Source organism: Zeugodacus cucurbitae, chromosome 2 (genome assembly GCF_028554725.1).
Source record: "Zeugodacus cucurbitae isolate PBARC_wt_2022May chromosome 2, idZeuCucr1.2, whole genome shotgun sequence".
NCBI classification, from domain to species: domain Eukaryota; kingdom Metazoa; phylum Arthropoda; class Insecta; order Diptera; family Tephritidae; genus Zeugodacus; species Zeugodacus cucurbitae.
Genome location: NC_071667.1, coordinates 70281472 through 70293912, shown reverse-complemented (window position 1 = coordinate 70293912; position 12441 = coordinate 70281472). Strand labels below are relative to the sequence as shown.

The 12441-nt window shown below is 39.0% G+C and overlaps 2 protein-coding genes across 5 annotated transcripts in view; one reads left to right on the top strand and one right to left on the bottom strand.

Annotated features, from left to right (window-relative positions):
* Positions 1–11408, top strand: part of LOC105211959 (disintegrin and metalloproteinase domain-containing protein 10) — an 87971-nt gene extending 76563 nt beyond the window's left edge. The window contains exons 4-12 of one of the 2 annotated variants that reach the window (XM_054225594.1): positions 1314–1630; positions 1844–3101; positions 3196–3336; positions 4159–4283; positions 4401–4529; positions 4746–5464; positions 5573–5738; positions 6218–6290; positions 7269–7605. In XM_054225594.1, the coding sequence (XP_054081569.1) occupies positions 1314–1630; positions 1844–3101; positions 3196–3336; positions 4159–4283; positions 4401–4529; positions 4746–5464; positions 5573–5738; positions 6218–6290; positions 7269–7456 (3116 nt within the window). In that variant the 3' untranslated portion in view covers positions 7457–7605. Of the gene's footprint in view, positions 1–1313; positions 1631–1843; positions 3102–3195; positions 3337–4158; positions 4284–4400; positions 4530–4745; positions 5465–5572; positions 5739–6217; positions 6291–7268 lie in introns of both variants that reach the window. The other variant, XM_054225593.1, reaches the window with a different exon arrangement.
* LOC105211945 (histone-lysine N-methyltransferase PR-Set7) overlaps positions 1–12441 on the bottom strand; it is a 117888-nt gene that overhangs the window by 104887 nt on the left and 560 nt on the right. The gene's annotated exons all lie outside the window — the stretch shown is intronic.

The following is a 12441-nucleotide window of genomic DNA, read 5'->3' as shown; positions in this document are numbered from 1 at the left end:
TGCACTGAAGTGATCTCACGATTTCGTTTTTTGTACGGAGTGGGCAAACGCGGAACATATCGGGTCTCATGCCCAATATGCCATACAGTAAACGATCGATGCAATCTTTTTAGATACCTAATATCTTTCCTCCCTTCTGCCATACAAGATCGTGAGATTTTATCACATTACAGGTACGTCACCAAGACATGGTAGCCGTTTGGGGCACCTGCTTGTGGATCTGCTAAAACTGAACCACGACCACGTTCTAACCAAGAATCTTTTCAAAAGCCTCTGGCTCTTCCAAAACCAATAATCCAATCAACACCAGGCATAGTCTTTCCTTAATTTTTCTAAAAACCGCGGACTCTCAATCAAAACAAAACTATAAGTCCGATTAGGTTTCGCATTTGGTATTTCTTTTGCGATCGAGATATCAACACAAGGCCTAAAATAGCCAAAGCTTGAACAAGTCAAGAAAAGTGACAAGTGAAGACAGTTGGAGAGGAATCATCCTTTAATGTCCTATACACAATAGATTAAGGTTAAGACACCTCGATAGGCATATTTTCAGCGAACCAGAAAACCCAGCGAATTGAATGGAATTGATTTAAGCCGACTTTAGAATTATGTAGTAGAATCCAAGAGCTTTGTCGAATCATGAGTGTCTTTCTCAGCAGTCGTGGAGATCTACGCCTTGACCTAACCTAACCTGTGTAATGTTGGGTCAGCAATGCAGATACTTTTTTAGATATCAAAGGATGTTATAAAGATACGTTCTAGTCGGATATTACATATTAAATTGACAGACATTGATGAAGAGATAAAAAGAATTTGGAATTAGAGGGATAAGAATAGCCGATAAGAACATAATAGAACTTTACAACCTTTAACTGTATTATGTTCTTATCGGCTAATCTTTCGCCACTCACTTAAATGTTAAATAGACCAATGAAACAGACTTCAAGATTAGTTTCTAGAACTCTCGAGTTGCTTTTTAATACTTTTGTGAGTGGCCGAAGCTATATATACCTAATACTATTCTTCAAAGCAAGCAGTTTCGCAAAATAATATTTAAATCCCATACAAACATAACAATCACACCTTTCAACGCACCCGGAAGATTGGTGTTTTCCTTCTAACTTTGTCAACGATGACTTTGGTGCGGTCATCACAAGCGTGTTTAAACTATATAATTATTAGAGTTTAGCTTTATTTATGCATTCAAAATCACTCTCAGCGCAATTATGCCATAAAATCTAACTCGATTAGCAGCCTTAAATATCAATTATAATAAATACTAATTTGCATGTATGTCGTCTATGCATTTGCAGGTGATGAGAACTCGCATGTACATGCCATTCTCACCAGCGACAATCTGCTCGATGGCACCATCGAAACGGCCGCCGAGCACTACTATGTGGAGCCGGCGCAACGTTACTCCAGCGAGCTGCCCGCAACGGGTGTGCACAGTGTCATTTACAAAGTCAGCGATGTGCAAATGCGCAAGTCGGCGGCAGCTGAGCACTGCGCCAGCGAACGACTGCGACGCGACATGCTGTTGAACGATCTGAAGCGACGGAAAGCGGCCACAAGCGAAGCGGAAGCGTCAAAGTCGTTGGAGCGGCACAAACGTTGGCTGCCGGATGAGGTATGTAATTTAAAGAGCAAAGCCAATTACCCGAATACGTACTTAGTTACAACAACAATGCGAACAATGTAGCATAATTGCGCATAATTGGTCTGACATTTTGTTGTTGTTGGCGACTCACATGACGTTAACTCAACTAACCATTGACATTCATCGATTGCACATTTTATTTTATACGCTTCCGTTGTTCTATTTCTTTGTCTTCACACGCAGTTGGCCGCATCCACCGATGACCATCAAAATCCGCCGCTGCCATTGGACTTGGACGTGCCCTACAATGACGACTTCAGCATTTATGCGGGAGGCGGTAGTCGGGGACGGTTTCGGGAGCGGGAGCAAGTGAAGAACCGCGAACGGGATCCAGGTCGAGACCGAGATCGTGAACGAGAAGAGATCACTACAACGAAAAGTTTGATTAACAACAATAACAATAACCAAGAGTATAACTTTAATAGGGAACAGCAACGAAATAGATATCAACAATCGGCGACGACGTCCACCACTACAACAACAACAACGTGGCGTAATGCCGTCGCTGTCGATAGAGAAACAACCGACCGATATGGCGATTTGCTGCGCAATGTGAACAGTGCCAACAACGATAATAACAGTAATAACAACAACAACAATACTAGAAGCAGCAACTTTCATGTTCCGTCCCTCATTGTTGCGAATGCGTCCACAATTGGTGGTGGTGCCGGTGGTGGTGTGCAGAATCGCAATATCCTGGTGAACAATTACAATCCTGGCAATAGTTATAGCAATAGCAACACTAACTACAATAACAATAATAATAATAATAATAACAACAACAACAACAATAACAATGGCTTGCGCAAAACCTATGCAAAGCACAAGAATATCATTGTTAGCACTTACAGCAATAAAAACAACAACAATAATAATAATAATAACAATAGCAACAGCAACAGCAACAATAATCGTTCGTATCCATATGATTTTGTCATCAATGGCGGTGGCAGCAACAGCAACAACAACGCGAACAACAATAATGGCGTCAATTATAATTACAATGACAACAACAACATTAACAATCGTTTCGACACAAACAATTTCTTTCAAACGAATTGGTCCACCATGTTCACCAACAACAACAACGATCGTCCCAGTCATAAGACACACGTCGAGATCATAACCAAGAATGGCGCCACAAAGAAACCGAATATCATTGTGAACAACTATAATCCAGATATAATGCTTGTGCCAAATCCACAAAATCCACACTTCAACAGCATGTTGATGACAAATTTGCTAAGTGGGCGTGGTCGTGATGCCGCGTACGAGACAAATTCGAAAGATAGCGCACAGTCCATGTACGATCGCAAGATCACTTGTATGCTTTATTTGCAAGCCGATCACACATTCTTTCAGAAAATGGGTTCGGATGAGGCCAGCATTGAGGCGATCACACGACATGTGCAGCGCGCCAATTCGATCTACAAGAATACGGGTGAGTTCAGAGATTTTAATCCGAGATCTTTTGATTCCGAGCATAAATAATTCCTTTTCTTTTTCTTTCTTTTTTTTTAATATTTGTGAAACAGATTTCAACAATGATGGCAAGCCAGATAACATAACATTCATGATCAAACGCATCAAAGTTCACAATATGAATGCGATCCGAGATCCGAGTTATCGTTTTCCGGGCAATTACGGTGTGGAGAAGTTCCTGGAACTGTTTTCAGGTAATATAGAAAATTAATATTTATTTATCAGGGTTCAATTTTTACTTTATATTTTAAATACATATAAAGGGGTTTTCAATAAGATCGCAACAAAAGTTCTTTTTAAATAAAATAAAAACGGTTTGGGATATCAATGAAATTCTTTATTCTTATGAAAGTACATTCGATGCCATGATGTATGGAACTCGACTTCTTTTACATGGCCACTTGCAGATTTCGTAAGATAACTCGTTCACCAAATTTGGTTTTCAATAAATCGATTTTTGATACGTTGTCTGGTTTGTGGCGCCGTCCTGTGGGAACCACATTATGTCCAAGTCCATACCAATTCGGACCAAAAATATTCGATTATCTTTGAACGGTCAGACAGGACGATTATGACGACCATTAATTAGAGTAGCGCTCTTAAAGTTGAGGACACTGACTCAGAATTACGGTTCTCATTGTTGGATCGTATATCTTTCAATGATGAAATTGCAAACCTTAACCGTTTGCTGTCCCTATCGGTCTACTTTTGGAGCGTCCCTATTGAAAACCTTTCTAGCATCACCTTTATCGAAAGGCGGCAGCTCTACTAAAAAAATGTGTAAATTTAAGACTTCCCGTCTGCTTTTCATTTAATTAAATTTAATCCAGTTCATACATGAAAGAAACAGCACCTGAATGTTTTATATCGTTATACTCCTTCAAGAAATAGGAAGAACAACTTGAAACAGAACACTCTCGAGGAAAACTAAAGTTTAAGACTTTTTTTAGAAAAAAACCTAGTTAAACTTAACCTAACTAAAATATGTATCTCTTTACTAATTTTCTCCATATCAGAGGAAGATTATGATGCCTTTTGCCTGGCCTATATGTTTACATATCGAGATTTTGAGATGGGAACTCTGGGTTTAGCTTGGACGGGAGATCTTAAAAATGCCGGCGGAGTTTGTGAGAAGAATGGCGTAAGTTCAAATTTTATTTCGTAACATTTTTTGCATTTTTTATCGCAGAAAATCATTTCGCAACAAAGAAATTTGGGTTTTATAAAAAAATTTCCTAAAATCACCGTTATTTTCCAGCACTATCGCGGTTCTTTGAAGTCACTGAACACAGGCATTGTGACACTACTAAATTATGGTAAACATGTTCCTCCAGCTGTGTCGCATGTGACATTGGCACATGAAATTGGACATAATTTTGGATCACCTGTAAGTTCATTACTTGAAAGTATTATTATTATTTTCAGTTTCTGAATAAAAAAATATTTAAGAAACCCTTGAAAGAATGTAAACAATACTTTCTAACATCTTTAAGCGAACAAATAATATTTCATCAATTTATTTTCTTCCTTCTCTCACTCTAACTCATTTTCTCCCACGTCACCCACACAATTTCATGCATTTGTTGTCTTGCCCACTGACCAGCACGATCCGGAACAGTGTACACCCGGCGGTGAGGATGGTAATTTCATAATGTTTGCGCGCGCCACGTCTGGTGATAAGAAGAACAACAACAAATTCTCACCATGCTCACTGAAATCCATCGAACCCGTACTAAATGCGAAAGCACGTAGCGCCAAAGGCTGTTTCACCGAACCGCAGGCATCCATTTGCGGCAACGGTGTGGTCGAGGGTGACGAACAATGCGATTGCGGTTGGGAGGAGGACTGCAAGGATACATGTTGTTTCCCGATGTCACGTCATCCGCGCATCGACGAAAAGCCATGCACATTGACACCGCGTGCCATGTGCAGTCCATCGCAGGGTCCATGCTGTACGGGTGATTGTAAATTGAAATTCGGTGATAAGTGTCGCGATGACAACGGCTGTCGCGATCCGAGCTTCTGTAACGGTCTCGGCCCTGAATGTCCGCCATCGGTGAACAAACCGAACAAGACGATATGCAACAAAGAGTTTGTCTGTTATATGGGTGAGTGTACGGGTAGTATTTGTTTGGCCTATGGCCTCGAGTCATGCCAGTGCATACCGGGACCGACTGATGACAAAATTAAATCGTGCGAATTATGTTGTAAATTGCCCGGAGAGGGTAATGCCTGTCGCAGTTCGTTTGAATGGAATGAGCCGCCGTTTGATGTGCCGGATATGTATGCGAAGCCGGGCACGCCGTGCAACGATTACAATGGGTGAGTGTGATGCCGACCACGCGTGTGCTTTCGCGTGCTGATGGACATGTGTATGAGCGCGTATTAACTTTTTCTTTTTGTCTCTTTTTTCATGTTTTATTCTCTTAGCTATTGTGATGTATTCCAAAAATGTCGCGAAGTTGATCCTTCGGGACCGTTAGCTACGCTACGCAAATTATTGTTGTCAGAAGAGAGTATTGCCACGTTTAAGAAATGGGTACAGCATAATTGGTATACCGTTGTGTTGGCGGCATTAGGCGTATTCGTGTTGCTGGTAAGTTGGAGAGACTTTATTGAAGCTCATATTAAGTCACTTAAATTTGTAAAAACGGTAAAATACATATGAATATTTATAGGACTCTAAGGTACGTTGTCTTAAACATCAGAAGATATTTAAAAAAATTCTTATTTCATTAGATTTTTTCATTCGCCTTAAATTATCTTCAATTCTCAACAGGTTTAAGGGATTAGTGAAAAGTAAGAATTAAACTTTTCATCAGCCTGTTTCTAAATGACAATACTTGAGACTGCTCACAAAGTATTCGAATTCAATAAGAAATAAGAAACTCATAAGGTTATATCAGTGAGATTTGAGTCATATGTAATCATATCTATGATATGAGATATAGTAATCATTAAAAACTAATTATGTATATTGAGTTCAACAAATATTATTTATGGCTTTAAGTTTCATCATTTAAATTATATTTAATTAAATGACTTGAATATTTTTGGTTTTCTCAATCTTCAAAGATCATGAAGATTGCAACAAAAATGCTTAATGACGAGTATGAAGAGAAGATTGCAATGCAATTACGTGAGAATAGTAAGTGCCTGAATGAGTATTCAGATTAAGACTGCTGGTAATTATCGCTAGTTCGAGAAGTCGTTTTAGTTGTGCTATTAATGTGATCATTATGGCTTTGTCGAATATGCAGTAATTATGCTGGTCAATGAAATAATTCACAATTAGGCATTTTAGAAACTCCTTCATTCATTCTTCCAACAAAAAAACTTGCATTTTAAAATTTTCACGAAGCTGACTGCTCATGGTGGTCATGTTTATGTAGGGATTTGTGTCATCATGGTACGTATCACTTTGGTCCAACGCTTGGAAATTTGCCAAGAATATTACTAAATCTGGCTTCTGGCTATAAAAATCTGGCTTCTGGCTTAATGGCTTCGTCAACATACAAAATTGGCGCTATTGAGGGGAGTTAATCCCCGTGTGGTTCAAGAAACGTAGTTGCATCTCCAAAAATTTACCGTTTGGTCAGATTGTGGTTTAGCGGCGCTATCAAGCCGTATTTCTTTCGAAATGAGACAGAAAATGCCGTTACCATTAATAGCGTTAACCGACTTTTTTCCCGAAATTTGATGAGATCGACGCGGACGAACTCTATTTCCAAAAAGAAAGTACGTCACATCCTGTGTTACTTCTAAACATTGACATATTGGCGAATCTTTAATTTCAATCATGTGATTTAACGCCACCAGAATATTTTCCTGAGGGTATGATGAAACAAAGTTGACGCCAATCTATCAGTAATGGTCGAGGAGCTCGAAGACAACATACAGTTCAACAATCCGTCATGAAATCGGATTTCATTAGATCAGTATTTTCTCGATTAGTTTCTGGTAAACTTACAAGTTTTTGTACATTAATTTAAAAACCAGATTACCATATTAAGTAAGACATTTGTAAAATAATACCATGTAAGCTAGTGACTTATTTTTTTAAGCGAACCACTGAACCAAAGACCTTTATATTTAAACCTCATATTTTCATTTCCACTCAAAACAGATACTCAGCACGAAGCTACTGGCGAAGCGGTCGAATCTGAAACTAAAATCGGTGACCATCATACACAGCGCCACCACCGAAACGGTGCGTCTACCCGACGACAACAACGGCGTCATCGTGCACACGGCCGTCCGTACAAAAGTACCGTTCAAGAAAAAGGTGCGTGGCGAGCGCACCAACAAAGGTAAGAGCGCGCACAGAAGCGGCAGTAGTGGCAATATAGGCGCGGGCAAAAGTAAAGGCAGCGGCAGCAAAGCAACGTCCTCCAAGACAGGCGAGTTGGCCGCGAAAACAACTCACGCGCACAACCGTAGTGGAAAGCCAAGCAATGCTGCAGCGACAACAGCTGTTGGTGCCGTTAACACCGCTATTGGTGAGGTGGCAGTCAAACCAACGCGCACCAAGAAGAATCGTGTTGGTAGTGGCGGTGGCGCGACTGCGTTGAAGCCCACGCCGGTTGCAGCAGCGCTAAACACGCCACTAGCGCCTACAGGCAGCGGCGGAAAGTTGGAGAATGAGGTGAAAGCGAAAAGCAAGCGCTTCAAGAAGCACAACAAAGAGATCATCGACTATTCATCGCGCAGCGGACAGGATGCGGCGAGCATCAGCGGTAATGCGCACACGAATACATTCGGCAAGGTGCAGAAATGGCTGCTGGAGTCGCCGATTGTCGTGCAACCGCTTTCGCATATCGAACACTCTTCGAAAATACGCAAAGTGATGAGCAAATCGCAGTCCACACCCGAGCGACTGGTACAAAAGTCGCCGCAGAAGTCAAAGTCGGTGACAAATCTCGTCAATGACAAGGTGAAACTGCAAGTGGTGTATAAGCCGCCATTCAAATTCGCGCTGCGCCTCTCCAAGAATGCCAAAGTGAAGACGCATGTCATTGGCGGCGCAGCCAACAAAATGAAGCGTACAACACGCGCGAACGGCGCTGGTGCCAATGGCGCTGAGAGCAAACGCAAGAGCAGCAATCAAAATAGCGAGGGTAGCAAGAATTCTGGCAGCGGTGGCAATGAGGAGGTTAAGTGCAAACGCATTGCGCTGCTACTCCGTAATAATAACGAAGACAATCAAATATTAACCTTAAATGAACCGACCTACGAGACACTCAACCCGAAAACCATGCCCTCCAAAATGGAGAATCCATTCTATGAGAATCTACAGTGCAGCACAACGACGGGCGAAATGCGCGCCGCCATGGTCGCCAACAATGAAGCGGCAGTTGGTAATAGCGGCGCGGCGACATCGGCAAACGCAAGTGTGTCCAGTAAAGCGCCCAGCTCTAGTGGGGGTGTACTGCAGAAGCAACGCGCACACAACTACAGTCGCTCCAACTCATTTTCAGCCAACAATCCATTTGCCGCCAATCCTACCGCGCTTCACTCGCGCAAGCTGAGCGAAAGCAGCAACGCGCAAGCGCCAGCGACGTGCGCCGCCGATTTGGGCCGCAACTTTGGTAGCACACAAAACCTTGGCCAAATGGCACAAAATCAAAATCACTTAGCCAAATCAAAGAAGCGCAGCAGCTTGAATCTGAAGCTGAATAGCGCCGCCAAGAATGGCAAGGATCCATCCATTGCGGCGCGGCGCAGCAATTCAAATATGAATTTACGTAGTAATAATGCCGCGTCCACATATCAGCCAAGTACCTACTCGAATGAACCGCAAAACGCCATTGCCACCGCAACCACCAACACAACCACTTCCACGCACGCCAGCAACACTGCTGCCACTGTAGTGACGCCAGCGCCCACGGAGCGTCAACTGCGACGCAGCTCCAGCAGCACCGCCTACCAACACCAGCCAAAGTCCACGAGCCAAAGCTCGGCTTTCACAGCGGCACTGCCAACTGCGCGCACCAGCTTCAGCAACATACCACGTGCCAGTCTGAGTGCCGCTGCCAGCAGTGGCGTTAATGCCGGCACTGTCAACACAAATGGCGTTCTCGGCAACTTCAGTCGCATCGCCGATGTGGATCAACTAGTCGTCGCCGGTAGTCAATCCAGTCACAGCAGTCAGGGTAGTCACGCCAGCCACAGTAGCCACCATGCACCCATACGCCATGAACATCGACGTAGTCGTAGCAGCGCACATTCCACCGCAGCACCAACACTAGCCATCACTGCCAATTCTAATGCCACCACCGCCCCTACGGAACAGCAACAAAAACGTTCCAATTCTATAAGACAGCTGCAACATAGCTATCATCCACCGCCGTTGCCAAATGTGGCAGCGGTGTCCAGCCACATCGGTCAGGCGCGCATTGAAGCGGAGCACGAACTGCCATCCGACTTGGAGGTATTGCTGTCCGATGTGGAGCATCTAGTTAGTTAAGGGTTAATAGTTATAAGCAATAGATGTGCGCTTGAGTATTGTGGGCAACTGGTCGAAAATGCTTTAAGCAAAGCAATTAAACGGTATTTAATAGTGTTTAACGGTCTATGGGTGTATAAATGTTTGTAGGAAAACTCAGCACATGCTTTAACGACTGTAAGTTGCTTCCAGTTTGTTTAGTAATAGAGCTGTTTCCATTATTGTTTTCGCTTCTTTTCCCAGTGGTAACAAAATGTAATCGATATATTATTTTCTTTTTAAAAATAACGTTTTTGAATTCTTTTTAGCAACGTGCAAAACTTTAATATCGTTATGATTCTACTTGATATGCTAGTATTATACAACTTTTTTCAATATTTTTTTTTTTGTTTAAAAAATCGTTTTTCTAAAATATTATCGATAATTTGAAATATGAAAAAAAATTATCGGTATAATTTTTCCATTTTAATTTTTTTTTTTCAATTTTTTAAGTCATCAGTGGGAAATACGTTTTTCCAAAATAAAAAGAGTTAAATGGGTTCAAAAAAAAGTCTGAATATACATAACTTCAAGTATTTCAAAAATAATTTTCAACTAAAAAATATTCTTATCGGCAAACATATTTTCATTAATATCTTTTAATTATGATTTTATTATTTCTTATCATAATTATTTATTTAAAAACAGAAACTAAAATTATCGATAACATATTGTAATAATTTATCGATATGTTATATTGCCGATAACATATTTTAATAATTTATCGATATTTTCTTTATTTACTCTTCATTGCAAATCAAATTTAGACTAATTTCTAAAGATTTCCCATATTTTGAAAAATTTACGAATTTTAGAAAAAATTGAAAATATGAGCCAAGAACTAGACCTAATTTTTTTCGAAGTTTTGTATTCTTAGGTACTATAATTTTTATAAAAAATAGTATTTTTCTTATTTTCGAATAAAATCGTTCCATTTTATACAGTTTATGACATTCCAAGGTCGTCAATACTCGAAATCTTAAATTATTTTCTTTACAATATTAAAGTATTAACTGAATCTCTTTTAATATTTATTTTACTTCGCTTTTATACTAATTTCTCCAAATACGTTAGGAAATTTTCTCACTTCCATTGTATAAAAAAAAATAGCTAACGTGACGTCACGCTAGCAAATTCACAGGGAGAAAACTGGGAGTAAGAAGTCTAAGAGCGAAACCGCTCGGCACAATCTCCGAATTTTCTCAATAATTTTTTTATATCTTTCCTAGATTTTCTTCCACAGAGCCTTATCGGTGTTTGGTTATTATTTTTGAACGATTTTAAGCCGTTACTCCAACTAGTTTAAATTCCATCTACTAGAAATCCTGCGTGTTAGAATTCTACTTTCTAAATTTTAATCTACACAACTGTAAATATAATTTAGCAATTAAGCAAATGCTTTCCCCACTCCCGACTCAAGCAGACTGACCTGACCGAAGGCAGTAGCCCCGTATGCACTCTCTTGCTTTTAGCGATAAACGCAAACGCACTTGTCCGTCGATAATGTCTTCATTAATTACTATATACATATATGTATTGAGCATAGTAAAAGCAAGCAAAATGCAAAATACGAATAAATCAACTTTTAAATTAAATAGAAATATTTTTGTGATTGTAATTTATATTTGCACTCCAGTGAATATTATTAAATGATTAAGAGCAAAGCAAAGCAAAGAAAAAAAAACAAAATTACTTGTAATAATTAGGTTTAGACATTCTTTTATAAGTAAATATATACATTAATACTTACTTACATAAATATATTTAAAATACTCAAGTACATAGCAGCACATACAAACAAACAAAAAGACGTATGCAAATGCAGATACAAACAACAACTAACAGTTATGCCTCTTTTGAAGTTACACACTACTCTTTCTTTGTGAAAATTTATTAAAAGAGTTTTAAAATAAAATAAAAATATATATTTTTCTTAATTATTTGTTTTAAATAACAGTGAATAAAGTAAAATGTAATCATTCCGACTTATGAATCTTTGTGTCAATTACAATTAACTATGTGAAAATAAATTATGTAATGCATTAATGCAATAAACTTAAGTACAGCAAAGCATACATATGTACATAGTGTACATACATATGTATATGTACTTATTAGTCCTAAGTACATTTTAATGTGTTGTATATGTACGTATATAAAATGGTATTTTAGCGAGTATTTTATTTAAAGCCACGCAACAAAAATTACTCAATCTACATACATACATATTGACACATATGTGTATGTATGTAGTTAATGCTTTCAATGTTATTTTAGTATATGTGAATTATTGCGAAGCATCTGTAAATATATATATGCGAGTGAAATGTATTGAAAAGGAAATCGTGTAAGACGAATATGTCCTAATCATTTTGTGTCTGTGAAACATTTTTAAATATTATTATTATTATTATTATTATAATTACTAAAACTGTATGTTCAATAGTTATGTATGTAGTTATAATTAATTAACACACTCACACACATACACTATAAATTAGCTTAATGTGACGAAGCTAGCTAACGTATATGTAAAGTAAAGAAATAAACAAAAAAACATATAGTTGTAAGATAAACTAATGATAAATAAAAACTACAACAACAAATAATGAATAAAATTAAAAATGTGAATGTGTTTGTTATGGTTGCCTTAATGGATACAAAGTGAAAACTTGTGTGAGTAGCCTTCAACATGAATGCAACCGGAATTCTCTTCATAAAATACTACTGAACATGAATTAGTCTGAATGCTTCACTTTTTGCAACAATGCTAGTTATCTAATAGCTATTGGAAACGCATATTTGCAATTACACC